The 21,241-nt window shown below is 41.8% G+C and overlaps 1 protein-coding gene across 2 annotated transcripts in view; it reads right to left on the reverse strand.

Moving 5' to 3' along the window:
- The window catches only part of rybpb (RING1 and YY1 binding protein b), a 111,805-nt gene that overhangs the window by 25,540 nt on the left and 65,024 nt on the right, over positions 1-21,241 (reverse strand). For both annotated transcript variants that reach the window (XM_034167473.1, XM_034167472.1), the window contains exons 3-4: positions 1,823-2,128; positions 1,637-1,735 (exon numbers count right to left, since the gene is read on the reverse strand). In XM_034167473.1, the coding sequence (XP_034023364.1) occupies positions 1,637-1,735; positions 1,823-2,128 (405 nt within the window). The remainder of the gene's footprint in view (positions 1-1,636; positions 1,736-1,822; positions 2,129-21,241) is intronic.

Here is a 21,241-nt window from a genome sequence, read left to right on the forward strand (position 1 = left end):
TACATACATAACCATACAACATATACACATACATACACATACACATACATATACATACATATATATACATATACACATACATACATATATATACATATACACATACATACATATATATACATATACACATACATACATATATATACATATACACATACATACATATATATACATATACACATACATACATATATATACATATACACATACATACATACATATACATATACACATACATACATATATACATATACACATACACACATATATACATATACACATACACACATATATATACACATATATATTTCATTAAAAAAATCTCCTTTAACAGTGGACTATCCGGATAAAATGCTGAAACCGACTTCTTCTGAAACTTCTCTGTTCTCTCACGATGTCCTGGATCAATAGAGCCTGAAATGTAGAGGTTTTCAGCTTGAAACAGGCTGACGCCGGCACCCGAGAGCACTGCGCGACGTCTCACACCGTGGGAAGTCCTTAAAGCGACAGTATCACCTCAAAATCTCTCATCAGCCGTTAAAATTTTCACCGAAAACCAGCTTAATTTTTCGAACCGTGTCCACTTCGATGTGCCTTACAGGTTTAGAAAAAATTTTGATCAAACAAAGCGCCAGTCTCTCAGCAACTTCTCAGACAAAGGAATTCCGACGAGGGGCTGGACGACTCCTCCCACAAGGAGTGCTCACAGGCGAATTACGTCACTGACAGGCGTGGAAAAACTCACGCATGCGCACGAGGGTTCAAGCATGTCTGACGTAAAAACATATGAATGAAATCCATATAGTTTTTGAAAAAATAAAAAGGACCTATACTTTATTGACAGCCCTCGTACAGGAAATAGCATGAAATGAAATATGGATTCAAAAGTAAACAGTGCCAACTCCGGCATCTTGTCATTTATCATTGAAAATGAACATCTGCATTGAACAAAGAATTCTACTACACCAAATTTAACCCATTATAAAAAGTATAGTTCCTGAGTCACATGTACATGGGTCTTGCGCCTTTTTTCCCTGCACTTAACCAAGACAGCATCTGTGGAAGTGTAGCTGGTCCCCAGGAGCCAGAGTGTGGCTGCCCAACGCTCCTCGTGGGTGGACTGTGTCTAACTGTGATTCGGACGGCTTAAACACAGGACAAATTTACTTCTATGTATCCACAATATGTGCAATGAAAATAAAGGCTCTCTGTATATGTATTATATCACTTTATAAGTAAGAGATCAAATACCTCTCACTCACTCACACACACACTTTGTCATGTTAGTGTTCGGTTTGTCTGTTATACCATTAAAGGGGTTAAGAGAAATAATTATTACTTATTCATGAAAAAGTCCTTTAAGTTTTGACTATGCTTTTTGTTAATCTTCCCAAAAATATTACTTCTATTTTATTTCTAACCAAACTCTGAAGCAGAATTTAATGAAACTGGGTTATTTATTATTAATTAATTACTTTTTGAGTATTTGCAACAAAACACCACACAGACACAGATGTAAACTGAAAGGCACTAACTGTGGATGCACTAACTACTGTTGGCAACCATCAAGATGATCTGTGACTGGCTGGAGATTTGCCACAGTGGGTTCAGACAGTGTGTAGCTGGAGCACCACACCTGGAAATGTGCGAGTTCTTGTTGGTCTTGGTTGCTGATTTTCCAGACTGTATGCTGTGTTTGTCACTGACGGGGCTCTGATGGTTGTCTGATTTGGGTCTGGAAGACATCAGGAAACAGCGCTGAGGATCCTGTCAGCACAGACACATGAAGAGACACGAGTGGAGCACAGACACACAAACTGACCTGGTCTTTTTGCTGCTGGGCTTCTTTGTGACGGCCGGGCTGATGTCCTTCTCTCTGTCAGGTTTGTCTTTGATTGGCAGTTCCTGTTCACTCTGGTCTTTCTCAGGGATGTCTCCCTCTGGCCTCACTGTCTCTGGACGCTCCACTTCAGGACGTCCCTCTCCATTGGCACTTTCACCTTCTCCATCTGGGCGTTCCTTGTCCGTGCGCTCACTCCTCTCCCTTCGCTCCTTCTTGGGTGGAGGAGGCATCGGGTACTGCTGAGCCACCTGCTGGGCCACCAGCTGGGAGTTGATCCTGGGTTTCCTGTGGATGTGGCCAAGACACACATGGATTAGTTTCTCAGCGGAGCTGCAAGCTGACTCTATCTGCACTGACTTGTAGACTATGAATGACAGACAGGAGCGCTTGGAGGGAAGGAGGCTGATGCTGCTCTGATTTAAAGGCTAATCTCATCAGGTCATGGCTAATAGTAAAACGTTAATTAGGTTGTGTAATCTGATTACTGCATGTTCAGCCCCATTTCTCACAGATAGACTCTGGTGAAAATGATGTTGCTGAGCTCCAACAGCCGCACTTCGGCCAAAAACGGTCTCAGAGCTCAACCAATCAGTGCCACATGTGAGCTGGGGCTGTAAATCATTTTCTTCATTGCTTATACATTTATTGGTATTATACATTTTTTTCGATAATTTGATTACCGTATTTTGTGAAGTATAAGTCACACCTGTTAAAACATGCCTCTTGAAGAGGAATAAGCCATATATACAACATTCCAGCACATAAACCACACCATGTTTCTCTATTATCAGCTCTTTAATTTGGGATTCTTCTGTTGTGTTGTACCTTTCATTATTGCCACTTGTTTTATTATTATAGTTTATTTTGTTTGTGCTTTGACTTCTTTGAGCTAGCTGGCACAACACGAGAACTGTCCTGGGAAAGTCCTGTATAGTCATCATAAGAATAATAATTATTATTAATAACAAAAGTGTGATTTTTTTTTCTGGGCATATGAACTACACCAAAGTACAAGTAGCAGGACCTCCCAAAATAGTAAAAAAGGAAAAAAAAAAAAGAAAAAGAAAATATATTCTATGAAATGCCATGGGGGGTGGCTAAACTCATTACAACTGCTTTCAATCCACGACATCTTTCAAAGAGCTGTTTTGTGGAAACCCTTAGATATTCTCACTGGGTGAGAATCCTGTACAGAGATAACCAGAACCAATTCAAACCACTATTTTTTGATATTGGTTCTGAACCACAGACTAACACATGATACTTTCAATTTCATGGATAGAACCATTACATTTGTATGACATTCACACCCATTCCTACTTTGCATCAAAACTATTTTGACAGTGGCAACAGTGCCGCTGAATTTCACTCTGTACTAGAGATGTCTCGATCCGATCAAAGTGACAGGAACTGGGCAGAATGAATCCAACTAATGTTACAGAATTACAAGATTATATTTGTGATTGGTGTCAGATGTTCTGTCCACCGTGATATGACAATACCCGGTGACAATTCATGGCATCTCCAGATTGTCAGGTTGCCCACTGTTATTTATGCCTTCACTGGACGTATTAGTAAAGTCAGCTCGACAACTTTCTTGAGAGAACTGCCCAGCACTGGAGCGATGAAGACGTGTCTACTTCCCAACAATAATTTTTAATGTAAGAAATGAAGCACTGGGCAGCAACTTCAGTGACTGACCGATTCAACTTAACTGTCTGAAGGAGAATATCATAGGTCCTATTGTACACTATACAAATCTGCATTGCTCACGAGTGCATATATGTACTTATATGTTTGTTTCTCCAGGTTACACTGGAATTGTGTCAGGAAGGCCATCCGACGTAAAACTTGTGCCAAATACCAATGCAGATGTGGCTGTATCCACTGTGGCGACCCTGAACAAAACGGGAGCATCCGAATGGACGACAACATGTATGCCCCAGGCAGTGGTGGGCACAGCTAACCAAAAAGGTAGCTTTGATAACAGCTAATCAGCTAACTGAAAAGTTATCTTTTATAAAGCTAAACCAATAAATCACCCAAAAATTTACTGGAAACTACAGCTAACCGATAACTTTCACTGTTGTCTCTGGTACACTTGCAACAACTTCTGTCTTTGTGCGCCCTGCCCACTGCTGGAAGCTCCTGTTTACTACATATTTTGCAGCAGTGAAGCAGTTGAGAGAAGCTAAGCTCAACTCTACACACAAAACAAGTCATTTATTCCTTAACAGGATACAGCCGTGCCACCATGAGGCAGAGGTCTTGGAAAATAAAGTAGTTTTGACTTGTGGTTTTAATAATAATAATAATAAAAAAAACTCCATTAATGTCAATTCAAGTACAAATGACAGAAAAAAATATATATATTTTTTTACACACACACACACATTATACAGACAATGAATATTTGAGTTCAATGGTACGAATATTTCATGAGGTACCATTCAACTTGGCGCTGCCAATATTCAATCCACTGAAAGAATGTACAATGAACATTCATTATGTTTCATATAACGGCTAAAATAAATCCTTGTCATTTGAAATTTTATTAATTTATAAACAACAGAAAAGGGACTTATATTTTGGTGTTCCACTGCTGCTAAAGTCCAAATTACATACAGTCCAGTGATGCTGTGCACTGACTTCGACTTCCATAAAAAAAGAAAAAAAAGAAAGACTGTGTAGTTCTTCAGTGCAGCCAAAAAAACCTTCAGCTTTTCATGTGAACAGCTCTTCATGCATCCAGAGGGCTTACAGCGGAGTGGATTTGTGTGTGTGTCTGTGTGTTACAAGAATTAGCAGCGTCAGTTAGCTCGTTCTTCCCCGCTGCACGCGCACACACATGTAACTGGGTCGGCACTTGTGTGCACGTGTACTATCAAAAAAAGTCTACATCCTCAGTGCAGCGAGAAAAAAAAAAAAAAAAAAAAAAAAAAAAAAATCACATCAGAAATTAGTCCAGCTTTTCATTCCAACTTCCTGCCAACAGCCTCCAGACAGCGCAGTGAATTTTTTTTTTAAACTGTAAGGCACATCCAAGTGGACACCATTCAAGAAATTCAGACAGTTTTAGGTGAAAATTTTAACGATTGTTGAATAACTGGACTCGTAGCAAAAAAAAACATGCTACGTGGCTCATTATTCATCCTTCATTATTCGGTGGGACCAGGGCTTTAGAATGCAAATATAAATTGTAAATTCCAAAAATATATGTAAAAAAATGTAGCATAAAGTTCTAAAAAACAATTTACATTAAAATGCAGAAAATGGTTCAGGCGTTTTTTTTTTTTGTTTGTTTGTTTTTTTAGCTATTTACATGCAGAAAGATGCCACACAAATTATATTTGTGTTACTCAGAAAAACAATTCCTGTCCAATGCACATCAGAAGCCCAAAACATTTGTACAGATATTCCACCACAATATCATTTGTATTTTTTCTAGGGTTGGGGAAGTTAACACGTTAACGCATTAACGGCAACAAATTATTATTATTTTTTTAATAAATCGCACATTAACACAGGGTTTTTTCGTAAGAGTCTGTTGCTCACAGGCTTCTGTTTTGCAATTCTTTCGCTGACTGCTACCGCGCTCACAGGAACCGGTGTGATAAGTCTCTGACCGGAAAAGAACTGGTGGATAAACCAACTAATATGGAGAAGGGCACGGAACTTTTACATGGATATTTTCATTTTAAAGTGCTTCCAGACGGCGTAGCCGAGAGAACGTTTTTTGCAGCCACTGCAAAGCTGCATTATTTTTTTTTTAATCAGCAGAGTACTTCGAGTCTTAAATTTCACCTAAATGTAGCACACACAGCTGATACCAGCAAATCACTCAAACAGCAACAGATTTGGCGCGAGGCTTCGACAGACTACGTTAGATGCAGTGTGTGGGAGAACTATAGATAAACAAAGGCAAGAGGCTCGCAAATGTGACAGCGAAATGGACTGGTATAGACTGCAGGCCGATTAGTGTTGTGGAGGATGCTGGCCTGAGAATTGCAACAAATGAAGGTACGTATGCGATTCCCAAAAGGCTGTTAAGTGTTTGCACAACAAATGTTATGGCACTTTTGTTCATACGGCAAAACATTTAATATAAATTTGTGCTACATGCTACTTTGGAATTCATTTTTGGATTTTGCATATAACAATGTGATTAATCACGATTAATGTTGGACGTATTGCAGCTACACCCCAATTAATATTGTTGGGATTTTCCACATTTTATGAAAGCGGTGATTCCTACCAAATGTAGACATTAATAACTAGCCTGTCATTAGCTTCCCAGCTTTGAAACTACACATCCTAGCCTAATTTATGGTGTGGAGTTGGGATATGAAGTCAATTTTAGTGTATTTGGTGTGTATCTGCCTTCCACAAGGCCCTGAAAATGGTAGAAATTCCAAAGTTTTAAATGTCGTCTGTATATCTGCTTGCTCAAAAATCCCTCAAAGATACCAGCTATGATCTTAAAATTATTTTTTACAAAGATAATATAATTACTCTTTATAGTCTGAAGAATTATGGGCCTTTCACACTGAATAGGTCAGATGCGTCAAATATCGGTCTAAAAAGCATTATTTTCAATGAGACGCATTGCTTTTTAGATGCGTCAGAAGCGTCACGTCAAAAGCCGAGCTAAACCGACGCTTCTGACGAAATCGTGCATTGCCGCTTGTCAGCAGGCTGATGCAGTCCAAGCTCAATCCAATCCAACTTTCGATGATCTGAGCTGTGACGTACCTTCGCATTGTCCAATAGGAACGACGCGTCGAGCCAAAACACGGAAGACTAGTGGCAGAAACCACTGATCTCTACAAAATGGATTGGTGCAGAAACCACTGATCTGTGCAAAACATGCGTGTCACAGGACTCATTTATAAAAAAAAAAAAAGAACACGTAATTAAAATAGCTAAATAAATCAATAAATGGTTCTTTAGAAACCTTTCATCTGTAAATTAAAACCACCTGTTATTTCAGATTAGATAATTTCTTGTTTAACATAAGGAACCTCGGACATTTATTTTTAGACAAAACAACATGGAAATTTGTACATTTTCTTAAGTCTGGTAGATTATTTATATCTCGTTTCAACCAGAAAAACAGACAGTGTAAATAAATACAAATGTTTATTATAAATGCAACAGGAAATAATTTAACAATGACTGCAGTGTGATTGTAAAGTAGGATTTCTGTGACATAAACCTTATGATGAATTTTTTTTAGTCATTTCAACTTGTAATTTCGCCAAAATATGTAATTGCCTTTAATGTTGTTATAAGGACAGAGTCATTTCTAAAATATGAATTTGAGCACAATAAGTGGAGAGCTTCTACCTGTGCAAACGTCTTTAGACATTTTTAATGATCCGTTCATTTATTGTTAAAATATAAAATGAAACTGCTTTTTAAAAAATAATAAAATAGTTGCCATTGAAAGAGCCTTTTATTTAGAAGCAGGTGATGTTATGCTGAATTCTTGGGACCAGATGAAGGTCTCTTCTGCAGCTTTGAACTCTGGTGGTGTTGCTGAAGTCACTTTTGTCCTATTTTGAAAAGCAGAGATGTTTTCTTTCAACTGGACTTCGTGGTGTTCAGCTCATCAATGGAAGTTTGGTTGTCTGTACAGCAAATATTCCTGATTGGGACAAATAAAAATATTTCTTTAAATATAAAGAAACACTAAACAGTTTATATATAAAAAAGGAAAAAAAAAATGGAAAAAAAAAAAAAAAAAGCCCGAAAAAATAAGTTATTTAAAGTCGAGCTTTTGTGGCGTCTGATAAAAGCTGTAGCTTTATTTGGTAAAAATAAAAAAGACAACCATTTACAAATTAAAGCGTTTACTCAGATCAACTGTGCTAAAAGGCTACACTAACGTTAGCCAATCATTAAACCTTCACAGCAGTTCAGTAAACGTCACGTTTTACTTTTATTTTATTCTCACCTCGATAAAGCTGCAAACTAAACTCCGTTGGACAAACTGGGACTTCGCATATATCCAAAAAGTGGGAGATTTCAGACTGAGTGGGTTTGCTCCATCACCCCGGCTGCCTGCTTCGCTCTGCCCAGTGATGATGTCTGATGGCCGGCTTTTCCGTGCGGGTCAGCCTGCTGTCGCAGTTCGATCGATATCCCACCAAGTCGTCAGTCCTCCCTCGGTCGGCGTCACTCCGAAAAGTAGCTGAAAAAAAGCTTCTCCCAGCAGAGTGATGGGCGAATCGTTCTACTGCTGTTTTTAAAGCTTTTTTGTGGTTCAGGTGACCCAAATTCAAGATGGCGATCGCTCAACTTTTTTCAGGTTGTGGAAACAGCCAGAGTGTGACGTGGCAATCTCTGCCCCCTTACTGCTTCCGAAGCGACGCATCTGACGTCATGCGTTGGATGTGTCGACGGATTGGGACACGTTGACGGATTGGCCTGAAGTATTCAGTGTGAAAGGCCCATTAGGTTTACTGATTTTGTTATTGTGCACTATTGCTTGTTTGGTAGGTTGTGTTTTGATTAAGTTATATTGTTTGTGCACATTTCTTTGGTATTGTTGTTATGAGTATATATATTTATGTATACAATTTTTTTTGTGGTATAAGGGGAGGGCCCCGCGACCTAATCTCAGATAAGCGGTTGACAGTGAGTGATAACGGGAGGGTATTTATAAGCTTCACTTCTGCCTTCACCTTTTTGGCCACACGGGTTCATTGCTACATTGTTCTTTTTACGAGTTTTTGTTATTGTTCATGTGTGCCGAATAAATAAATTCATTCATTCATTCATAAGCCGTCTCCAAAGGCATCATAACCGTAGACCGCATGTAACCACACCAGCTCAGGACCTCCACATCCAGTATGTTCACCTCCAAGATCATCTGAGACAGCCACCCAGACAGCTGCTGCAACAATCGGTTTGCAGAACCAAAGAATTTCTGCACAAACTGTCAGAAACATCTCAGGGAAGCTCATCTGCATGCTCGCCGTCCTCACTGGGTTCTCAACTTGACTGCAGTTTGTCGTCAGAAACAACCTGAGTGGGCAAATGCTCACATTCATTGGTGTCTGGCTGCTGGTTAACTCTATGCAAAGGAGATGTGTTGCACTGTGTGAGGCAAATGGTGGTCACACCAGATACTTAATGGTTTTCTGACACCCCCGTAAAGAAAAACTGCACATTTCAGATATGCCACACCTGTGAGGTGGGATGGATTTTCTCGGCAAAGGAGAAGAGCTCACAAACACAGATTTAGACAAATTTTTGAACAATATTTGAGAGAAATGGGTATTTTGTGTCTATAGAAAATGTTTTAGTTAATGAAAAATGGGAGCAAAAACAAAAATGTTGCATTTATATTTTTGTCCAGTGTATGTTACAGTGCCTTACTGTTTCATGACACTTTGCCCTTTATTGTTCCATGCAAGTGCCATGTTTAACCCTCTGGGGCCGATGCCGTCGTATACGATGGCTGAGACCAAGCTTTACCATATGGTGCTATTCGTCGGGTGGTTAAATCCAAACCAAGTCCACATGATGGCTGTTGCACCAGTCTTTTTCATCAGCTCCACTGTTTCGCTTTCAGCCACGTTTACTCAGGGTGACCTACGATGACGTGTTAAAGCCAGATGCAACTCGTGGCTATACATTTTGTGCATCGTAGGTAGATTGCATCAACATGCATTATCTCAACAGTACAACAGAATTAAAATCTCCATCATAGGTCATTTTTGCATCGTTTGTATTGCGTATCATTTCTATCACCCATTACTAAAAATAGTTTTCTGACTACTGATACATAGTTTCGAAAGCCACTAAAGCATTGCAGTTGTAGATGTCACCGCACCATCAAGTGTGCATGTTAACAGGAACTGAAGTTGTAAGGCTAAATGCAAACCCAGCTCTGACTGTGTGCGCCAACACAAACAACTGCTGTGAATTAAACACCAGCTGACAGCTTTGGAGGGAAACTGATGAGCTGAAGGGAGAGAGAGCGATGACTGTAGCCAACAGCAGAGGCCCAGGCCAGCCCTGGGCAAACAGAAAGAGGGATAAACCACAAATATGTTCTCAAACATAACAGCCAGATAGAGTCCAACAGGCAATCATGTGACTTTTCAACAGGTACACAACAAGTTAAGACAAGCCAAGTTTACACAGCCAGAAAATGCACTTTAAAAAATGCATTGATTCTTCCATTTACTATTTTTGTGGCACTGCAGACAATATGAACCAAAGATATTTCATGTGTTTATGCTTCATTTTATTTTAAATATACATCCATTCCTGCATTTTAGGCCTGCAACACATTCCAAAGAAAGTTGGGATGTTAGAACCTTTATAACCACGTCATTCCCCTCACAACACTGAAGCCGTATCAGCAGCGTTCAAGGTGTTACTTTGTCCCATTCTTCAAGGGAACACAGCATAAAGTGTAGGTGACACGATGTGTACTTTTTATTTATTTTTTTTTTTTAGTATTTAAGACTAAAATCAAACAGTTCGAAATTTATCCTTTCCTGGTGTGCAGTTACTGAAGAGATAAATATTTGGATTTTGAACTGCACCACTAAAAACCAGGAACTTTCTGGCGAGTCCCGACATTGGAGAAGAAGGAGGAAGTGATATCAGCGCTGGAGCCATTATCATAACAGTTCCATTAATTTATGGATTTTTACAGGCTACTGACAGCCCCGTTTCCACCGAGTGGTTTGGGTCAGCGCTGCATGTTTTTTTTTATAGGTGTCAGAACGGTTAATTCTCACCGGCAGAATCCTTTTGATTGGCAGGTGGAACACTTATATTGACAAGTGGGCACGCACAGTGTCTGCAGCTTCTCCACTCCACACAGAGGCAAAACTGAGTATTTACACATTATTTTATTATTTTGTGGATCATGGGATAATTTTTTCACATGCAGTCTTTTAACTTGTGGCGCAGAGTGCCCACGGTTGATCAAGAGGATCCATTCACAGCAGAGACTCAATCCATCGGCCGCAGACAATTATAGGATTACACATGCAGCAAACCACGGCTGGTCCCGGATTGGTAGAGCAGAGACTCGACCCATCATGGACTTTTCAGTCTGGACTTCAGCCAGGACAACGAATTAAATTATTTTCAGACATTTTCATAAGACTGAAGATGATCTCACTGAAACAGACAGGAAAGACTATATTATTTACTCTGTGTGAATGGTTTTAATAATTAAGCATAACCTGTTATGCTGCTAACGTACAGTGCACTAACTTTATTTAAGAAGGAAACAATATTTATTTTAAAAACAGTTGATATTTTCAGTCCCTCGTGACATTTTTTAGATTATATATATATATATATATATATACACACACACACACACACACACACATATATACAGTGGTCCCTCGCTATAACGCGGTTCACCTTTTGCCGCCTCGCAGTTTCGCGGATTTTTTTAGTCCAATTTTACATGCTTTTTTTTTTTTTTTTTTTTTTTAACAGTGCATTGTGTTTTGCATCCTCATCAAGCAGGCTGGTCGCGGCACTGCGAAGGCAGAGCACGCGCATTGTGTTCTGCGTGTCTGTTTATAAGAATCTTCTCGCCCAGAAGAAAAAGAGCACCAACAACTACCCATAACTGTGTTTTTCACTCGGAAAAAGACACCTGCACCGAGGTGTGACTCAGTGGAAAAAGGACGGCGAGGCGCGATCAGAGGAGCTGTGAAATTATGGTCAGTCACTATTAATAATTTCTTATGTGTCCAACCTCGTCTGTTGATCGTTAAAATTAAATTCATTAGTTCTAAAAGCCATCATAATTATTTATAGGAAAACATTCTATTTTTATTTCTCAAACAAATGTTTGGGCCTGAAAACAGGTGGGTCTTATTTTGCCTGTTTGAGAAAAGTGTATAAAGTGTGTAGTGAGGGGTTTTACAGCCTTAAAACGTCTATAATAATTGTAAAAATAACGCTGTCTACTTCGCGGCTTTCGCTTATTGGGGGCTATTTTTAGAACGTAACTGCCGCGATAAACGAGGGACCACTGTATATAAAGTTGATTATGTCCAAAGAGCTGGCAAAAAAATAAACAAACTGTTTATCATCTCCACCTCCATGCCGAAATTGGCTTAATTATTTATTTATTTTATAATCACCATTCTGTGTTCTGAACTCTGCCAACATCATCACTGTTGTCAGACTGAAGGTTTACCTCCAAGGTTTCGTCTCCCTCACTGTGGTCTAAATGAGGCTCAAAAACGTAAGGCTGTGTCCCATAGTTTCTTCAGAATCACCTTCAGACTGGACTTGGAAAAAAATAAGAAAAAAAAAAACAGCTCCACACTAGAAAAAAACAAACAGTCATCTGAAAACAGCTCAACCTCCATTGTGTTTATAGTTGATTTGGGCTTGAATCAGAAGGTCCCGTTGAGGGCTGAAATGGAGCGCAGGTTTCAGACAGCTGTTTATCCTTCACCTGTGCACTTATCGACTTTTATTGTTCAGGATTTTTAAAAATATCAACATTTAATTATTTTTAGTGGTTACTTGTGCACATTTTTTGGTGTCACCTACACTTTAAAGTGTGTAATAGTACAGTCAGTGTTACAGTTTTTCATCTCAAAAATTCATTCTCCACACATTTTTTATTGGCAGTGATGAAAGTGAGCCACGCAGAAGAAAAAAAAAAAAAAAAAGAGCCATGTAGAAGGAAAAAAAAAAAAGTTTTTTGGCAAGGGGCAAAGCCCCAAAGCCCCTGGCAAGGGGTCTGGGGGTTGTTAACCCCCAAAATGTGAATCAGTTGCAAATCATGAATTACCAAATCAAATCAAATCAATTTTATTTATATAGCACCAAATCACAACAAACAGTTGCCCCAAGGTGCTTTATATTGTAAGGCAAAAGCCATACAATAATTACAGGAAAAACCCCAACGGTCAAAAGACCCCCTGAGCAAGCACTTGGCAACAGTGGGAAGGAAAAATTCCCTTTTAACAGGAAGGAACCTCCAGCAGAACCAGGCTCAGGGAGGGGCAGTCTTCTGCTGGGACTGGTTGGGGCTGAGGGGAGAGAATCAGGAAAAAGACATGCTGTGGAAGAGAGCAGAGATCAGTCACCAATGATTAAAAGCAGAGAGGTGCATACAGAGCAAAAAGAGGTGAATAAAAAGAAACACTGGGTGCATCATGGGAACCCCCCAGCAGTCTAAGTCTACAGCAGCATAACTAAGGTATGGTTCAGGGTCACCAGATCCAGCCCTAACTATAAGCTTTTTCAAAAAGGAAAGTTTTAAGCTTAATCTTAAAAGTAGAGAGGGTGTCTGTCTCCTTAATCCAAATTGGGAGCTGGTTCCACAGGAGAGGAGCCTGAAAACTGAAGGCTTTGCCTCCCATTCTACTCTTACAAACCCTAGGAACTACAAGTAAGCCTGCAGTCAGAGCGAAGCGCTCTATTGGGGTGATATGGTACTATGAGGTCCCTAAGATAAGATGGGACCTGATTATTCAAAACCTTATAAGTAAGAAGAATAATTTTAAATTCTATTCTGGAATTAACAGGGAGCCAATGAAGAGAGGCCAATATTGGTGAAATATGCTCTCTCCTTCTAGTCCCTGTCAGCACTCTAGCTGCAGCATTTTGAATTAACTGAAGGCTTTTCAGGGAACTTTTAGGACAACCTGATAAAATGAATTACAGTAGTCCAGCCTAGAAGAAATAAATGCATGAATTAGTTTTTCAGCATCACTCAGACAAGACCTTTCTAATTTTCGAGATATTGCGCAAATGCAAAAAAGAAGTACTACATATTTGCTTAATATGCGCATTGAAGGACATATCCTGATCAAATATGACTCCAAGATTTCTGACAGTATTACTCTGGCTTCATGGATAGATAAAGCTGGGTATCATCTGCGTAACAATGAAAATTTAAGCAATGCCGTCTAATAATACTGCCTAAGGGAAACATGTATAAAGTGAATAAAATTGGTCCTAGCACAGAACCTTGTGGAACTCCATAATTATCCTAAGACTCCCCATTTACATGAACAAATTGTAATCTATTAGATAAATATGATTCAAACCACTGCGCAATGCCTTCAATACCTATGGCATGCTCTAATCTCTGTAATAAAATTTTATGGTCAACAGTATCAAAAGCTGCACTGAGGTCCAGGTATATAATTATCCGCAAACCGTTTATTGCAAAATGTGAATACTGAAAAAAATCTCAAACCATGAACACAGGTCTCACAAAATGTGATATTCGTTTTATATATATACATATATATATATATATATACACACACATATTGGCCTGATTTGCCTCTACTGGTGGTTGGCTCTCACTGCGGTATTGTATCACTTCCTGTTCCGGAGCACAGCGGTGTTTTGCTGTATCTGTTAGCTGTTAATCTGCGCAGTTAGATTGATCTAGTTACCTAGATAACGATTTGTTTCACAGTGTAATCTTCACGTGCCTTAACTAAAGCACTCCCTCTGCTGAATCACCTCTAAATTATTTACACATTATTCACTGTGTGTTTTTAGGAATCTGCTAGCTTAGCGCAGCTACTAGCTCTTAGCAGGTTTAGCATGGCGGCTTCTCCTGTCTCTCCCGAGCAGCCGGGAAAGCAGGCCGACTGGGTGACTGTGAGGAAGAAGCGTAGCCCTAAACAGAACCCCGCGTACACCGCCAACCCGTTCACATTTCTAACCGTTTTTCCCCACTCGACGACACACCCGCCGAGGATCAAACTCTGGTTATTGGCGACTCTGTTTTGAGAAATGTGAAGTTAGTGACACCAGCAACCATAGTCAATTGTCTTCCGGGAGCCAGAGCAGGCGAAATTGAAGGAAATTTGAAACTGCGGGCTAAGGCTAAGTGTAAATTTGGTAAGATTGTAATTCACGTCGGCAGTAATGACACCCGGTTACGCCAATCGGAGGTCACTAAAATTAACACTGAATCGGTGTGTAACTTTGCAAAAACAATGTCCCCCCCCCAATCGGACCGGGAGTGACATGTTTAGCCGCATGTTCTCCTTGAATTGCTGGCTGTCTGAGTGGTGTCCAAAAAATGAGGTGGGCTTCATAGATAATTGGCAAAGCTTCTGGGGAAAACCTGGTCTTGTTAGGAGAGACGGCATCCATCCCACTTTTGGATGGAGCAGCTCTCATTTCTAGAAATCTGGCCAATTTTCTTAAATCCTCCAAACCGTGACTATCCAGGGTTGGGACCAGGAAGCAGAGTTGTAGTTTTACACACCTCTCTGCAGCTTCTCTCCCCCTGCCATCCCCTCATTACCCCATCCCCGTAGAGACGGTGCCTGCTCCCAGACCACCAATAACCAACAAAAATCTATTTAAGCATAAAAATTCAAAAAGAAAAAATAATATAGCACCTTCAACTGCACCACAGACTAAAACAGTTAAATGTGGTCTATTAAATATTAGGTCTCTCTCTTCTAAGTCCCTGTTAGTAAATGATATAATAATTGATCAACATATTGATTTATTCTGTCTTACAGAAACCTGGTTACAGCAGGATGAATATGTTAGTTTAAATGAGTCAACACCCCCGAGTCACACTAACTGCCAGAATGCTCGTAGCACGGGCCGAGGCGGAGGATTAGCAGCAATCTTCCATTCCAGCTTATTAATTAATCAAAAACCCAGACAGAGCTTTAATTCATGTGAAAGCTTGACTCTTAGTCTTGTCCATCCAAATTGGAAGTCCCAAAAAACAGTTTTATTTGTTATCTATCGTCCTCCTGGTCATTACTGTGAGTTTCTCTGTGAATTTTCAGACCTTTTGTCTGACTTAATGCTTAGCTCAGATAAGATAATTATAGTGGGCGATTTTAACATCCACACAGATGCTGAGAATGACAGCCTCAACACTGCATTTAATCTATTATTAGACTCAATTGGCTTTGCTCAAAATGTAAATGAGTCTACCCACCACTTTAATCATATCTTAGATCTTGTTCTGACTTATGGTATGGAAATTGAAGACTTAACAGTATTCCCTGAAAACTCCCTTCTGTCTGATCATTTCTTAATAACATTTACTCTGATGGACTACCCAGCAGTGGGGAATAAGTTTCATTACACTAGAAGTGTTTCAGAAAGCGCTGTAACTAGGTTTAAGGATACGATTCCTTCTTTATGTTCTCTAATGCCATATACCAACACAGTGCAGAGTAGCTACCTAAACTCTGTAAGTGAGATAGAGTATCTCGTCAATAGTTTTACATCCTCATTGAAGACAACTTTGGATGCTGTAGCTCCTCTGAAAAAGAGAGCTTTAAATCAGAAGTGCCTGACTCCATGGTATAACTCACAAACTCGCAGCTTAAAGCAGATAACCCGTAAGTTGGAGAGGAAATGGCGTCTCACTAATTTAGAAGATCTTCACTTAGCCTGGAAAAAGAGTCTGTTGCTCTATAAAAAAGCCCTCCGACATCTTACTACTCATCACTAATTGAAGAAAATAAGAACAACCCCAGGTTTCTTTTCAGCACTGTAGCCAGGCTGACAAAGAGTCAGAGCTCTATTGAGCCGAGTATTCCTTTAACTTTAACTAGTAATGACTTCATGACTTTTTTTGCTAATAAAATTTTAACTATTAGAGAAAAAATTACTCATAACCATCCCAAAGATGTATCGTTATCTTTGGCTGCTTTCAGTGATGCCGGTATTTGGTTAGACTCTTTCTCTCAGATTGTTCTGTCTGAGTTATTTTCATTAGTTACTTCATCCAAACCATCAACATGTCTATTAGACCCCATTCCTACCAGGCTGCTCAAGGAAGCCTTACCATTATTTAATGCTTCGATCTTAAATATGATCAATCTATCTTTATTAGTTGGCTATGTACCACAGGCTTTTAAGGTGGCAGTAATTAAACCATTACTTAAAAAGCCATCACTTGACCCAGCTATCTTAGCTAATTATAGGCCAATCTCCAACCTTCCTTTTCTCTCAAAAATTCTTGAAAGGGTAGTTGTAAAACAGCTAACTGATCATCTGCAGAGGAATGGTCTATTTGAAGAGTTTCAGTCAGGTTTTAGAATTCATCATAGTACAGAAACAGCATTAGTGAAGGTTACAAATGATCTTCTTATGGCCTCAGACAGTGGACTCATCTCTGTGCTTGTTCTGTTAGACCTCAGTGCTGCTTTTGATACCGCTGACCATAAAATTTTATTACAGAGATTAGAGCATGCAATAGGTATTAAAGGCACTGCGCTGCGGTGGTTTGAATCATATTTATCTAATAGATTACAATTTGTTCATGTAAATGGGGAATCTTCTTCACAGACTAAGGTTAATTATGGAGTTCCACAAGGTTCTGTGCTAGGACCAATTTTATTCACTTTATGCTTACCTTAGGCAGTATTATTAGACGGCATTGCTTAAATTTTCATTGTTACGCAGATGATACCCAGCTTTATCTATCCATGAAGCCAGAGGAGACACACCAATTAGCTAAACTGCAGGATTGTCTTACAGACATAAAGACATGGATGACCTCTAATTTCCTGCTTTTAAACTCAGATAAAACTGAAGTTATTGTACTTGGCCCCACAAATCTTAGAAACATGGTGTCTAACCAGATCCTTACTCTGGATGGCATTACCTTGACCTCTAGTAATACTGTGAGAAATCTTGGAGTCATTTTTGATCAGGATGTCATTCAAAGCCCATATTAAACAAATATGTAGGACTGCTTTTTTGCATTTACGCAATATCTCTAAAATTAGAAAGGTCTTGTCTCAGAGTGATGCTGAAAAACTAATTCATGCATTTATTTCCTCTAGGCTGGACTATTGTAATTCATTATTATCAGGTTGTCCTAAAAGTTCCCTGAAAAGCCTTCAGTTAATTCAAAATGCTGCAGCTCGAGTACTAACGGGGACTAGAAGGAGAGAGCATCTCTCACCCATATTGGCCTCTCTTCATTGGCTTCCTGTTAATTCTAGAATAGAATTTAAAATTCTTCTTCTTACTTATAAGGTTTTGAATAATCATGTCCCATCTTATCTTAGGGACCTCATAGTACCATATCACCCCAATAGAGCGCTTCGCTCTCAGACTGCAGGCTTACTTGTAGTTCCTAGGGTTTGTAAGAGTAGAATGGGAGGCAGAGCCTTCAGCTTTCAGGCTCCTCTCCTGTGGAACCAGCTCCCAATTCGGATCAGGGAGACAGACACCCTCTCTACTTTTAAGATTAGGCTTAAAACTTTCCTTTTTGCTAAAGCTTATAGTTGGGGCTGGATCAGGTGACCCTGAACCATCCCTTAGTTATGCTGTTATAGACTTAGACTGCTGGGGGGTTCCCATGATGCACTGAGTGTTTCTTTCTCTTTTTGCTCTGTATGCACCACTCTGCATTTAATCATTAGTGATTGATCTCTGCTCCCCTCCACAGCATGTCTTTTTCCTGGTTCTCTCCCTCAGCCCCAACCAGTCCCAGCAGAAGACTGCCCCTCCCTGAGCCTGGTTCTGCTGGAGGTTTCTTCCTGTTAAAAGGGAGTTTTTCCTTCCCACTGTCGCCAAGTGCTTGCTCACAGGGGGTCGTTTTGACCGTTGGGGTTTTTACGTAATTATTGTATGGCCTTGCCTTACAATATAAAGCGCCTTGGGGCAACTGTTTGTTGTGATTTGGCGCTATATAAATAAAATTGATTGAACTGATTGATATATCCATCCATCCATCCATTTTCTTCCACTTTATACGGAGTCGGGTCACGGGGGCAGCAGCTCAACCAAAGCCGCTCAGACCTCCCGATCCACACACACCTTCCACAGCTCCTCTGGGGGAACCCCAAGGCGTTCCCAAGCCAGCTGAGAGATATAGTCCCTCCAGCATGTCCTGGGTCTTCCCCGGGGCCTCCTCCCAATGGGACGTGCCCAAAACACCTCTCCAGCGAGGCGTCCAGGGAGCATCCGGAAAAGATGCCCGAGCCTCCTCAACTGACTCTTTTCGATGTGGAGGAGCAGCGGCTCGACTCCGAGCTTCTCCCAAGTGACTGAGCTCCTCACCCCATTTCTAAGGGAGCGACCAGCCACCCTGCGGCGGAAACTCATCTCGGCCAATTGTACTCGCAATCTCGTTATTTCGGTCATGAGCCAAATCTCATGACCATAGGTGAGGATCGGAACGTAGATCGATCGATAAATCGAGAGCTTTGCCCCCCTATTCAGCTCTTTCTTCACCACGACGGTCAGATACAGCAACCGCATCACTGCAGATGCTGCACCGATCCGTCTATCGATCTTACGCTCCATCCATCCCTCACTCGTGAACAAGACCCTTAGATACTTAAACTCCTCCACTTCAGGCAAGGACACTCCACTGACCTGAAGATGGCAAAGCACCTTTTTCCGGTCAAGAACCATGGCCTCGAATTTAGAGGTGCTGATTTTCATCCCGGACACTTCACACTCGGCTGCAAACTGCCCAAGTGCACGCTGAAGGTCCTGATTTGACAAAGCAAACAGAACCACATCGTCCATAAACAGCAGAGACGAGATTCTGTGGTTCACAAACCAGACCCCCTCTACACCTTGGCTGCGCCTACAAATTCTGTCCATAAAAATAATGAACAGAACCAGTGTCAAAGGGCAGCCCTGGCGGAGGCGAACGTGCACTGGAAACAAGTTTGACTTACTACTGGCAATGCGAACCAAGCTCCTGCTGCGGTCGTACAGGGACCGGATAGCCTTTAGCAAAGGACCCCGGAACCCATACTCCCAGAGCACTCCCCACAGGGTGCCCCGAGGGATATGGTCGAACGCCTTCTCCAGATCTACAAAACACATGTGGACTGGTTCGGCGAACTCCCATGAACCCTCGAGCACCCGATGGAGCGTGTAGAGCTGGTCCAGTGTGCCGTGACCAGGACGAAAACCACACTGCTCCTCCTGAATCCGAGGTTCGACCATCGGTCGAATTCTCTTCTCCAGTACTCTGGAATAGACCTTACCGGGGAGGGTGAGGAGTGTGATCCCCCTATAGTTGGAACACACCCTCCGGTCCCCCTTCTTAAACAGAGGGACCACCACCCCGGTCTGCCAATCCAGAGGCACTGTCCCCGATCGCCACGCGATGTTGCAGAGGCGTGTCAGCCAAGACAGTCCCACAACATCCAGAGACTTAAGGTACCCAGGACGGATTTCATCCACCCCATGAGCCTTGCCACCGAGGAGCTTTTGAACCACCTCGGTGACTTCGGCCTGGGTAATGGATGAGTCCGCCTCTGAATCCCCAGTCTCTGCTTCCCCTTCGGAAGACGTGATGATGGGACTGAGGAGATCCTCAAAGTACTCCTTCCACCGCCCGACAACATCCCCAGTCAGGGTCAACAGCTCCCCACCCGCACCATAAACAGTGCTGGTGGAGAGCTGCTTCCGCCTCCTGAGGTGTCGGACGGTTTGCCAGAATCTCTTCGAGGCCGACCGATAGTCCTCCTCCATAGCCTCCCCGAACTCCTCCCAGACCCGAGTTTTTGCCTCTGCGACCGCACGGGCTGCGGCACGCTTGGCCCGCCGGTACCTGTCAGCTGCCTCTGGGGTCCCACCTACCAACAAAGATAAGTAGGACTCCTTCTTCAGCTTGATGGCATCCCTTACTTCCGGTGTCCACCACTGGGTTCGGGGACTGCCGCCGCGACAGGCAGCAGAAACCTTGCGACCACAGCTACGAGCGGCCGCATCGACAATGGAGGTGGAGAACATGGTCCACTCAGACTCCATGTCTCCAACCTCTCCCGGGATCTGGGAGAAGCTCTCCTGGAGGTGAAGACCTCGCTGACAGAGGGTTCCGCCAGTCGTTCCCAGCAGACCCTCACGATACGTTTGGGCCTGCCAGGTCTGACCGGCTTCCACCACTCCCAGCGGATCCAACTCACCACCAGGTGGTGATCGGTCGACAGCTCTGCCCCTTTCTTCACTCGAGTGTCTGAGACACGTGGCCGAAGGTCAGATGATACGACTACAAAGTCGATCATTGACCTCCGGCTCAGGGTGTCCTGGTGCCATGTGCACTTATGGACACCCTTGTGCTCGAACATGGTGTTCGTGATGGACAAACTGTGACTAGCACAGAAGTCCAACAACTGAACACCACTCGGGTTCAGATCGGGGAGGCCGTGCTTCCCGATCACCCCCCCTCCAGGTCTCACTGTCCCCGCCCACGTGGGCATTGAAATCCCCCAGGGGAACAATGGAGTCCCCATTCGGAGCACTATCTAGTACCCCACCCAGGGACTCCAGGAAGGTCGGGTACTCTGAACTGCTGCTCAGCCCATAGGCTGAGACAATGGTGAGAGACCTGTCCCTGACCCGACGGCGTAGGGACGCGACCCTCTCATTCACCGGAGTGAACTCCAACACATGGCAACTGAGCTGGGGAGC

This window comes from Thalassophryne amazonica, chromosome 3 (genome assembly GCF_902500255.1).
Source record: "Thalassophryne amazonica chromosome 3, fThaAma1.1, whole genome shotgun sequence".
NCBI classification, from domain to species: domain Eukaryota; kingdom Metazoa; phylum Chordata; class Actinopteri; order Batrachoidiformes; family Batrachoididae; genus Thalassophryne; species Thalassophryne amazonica.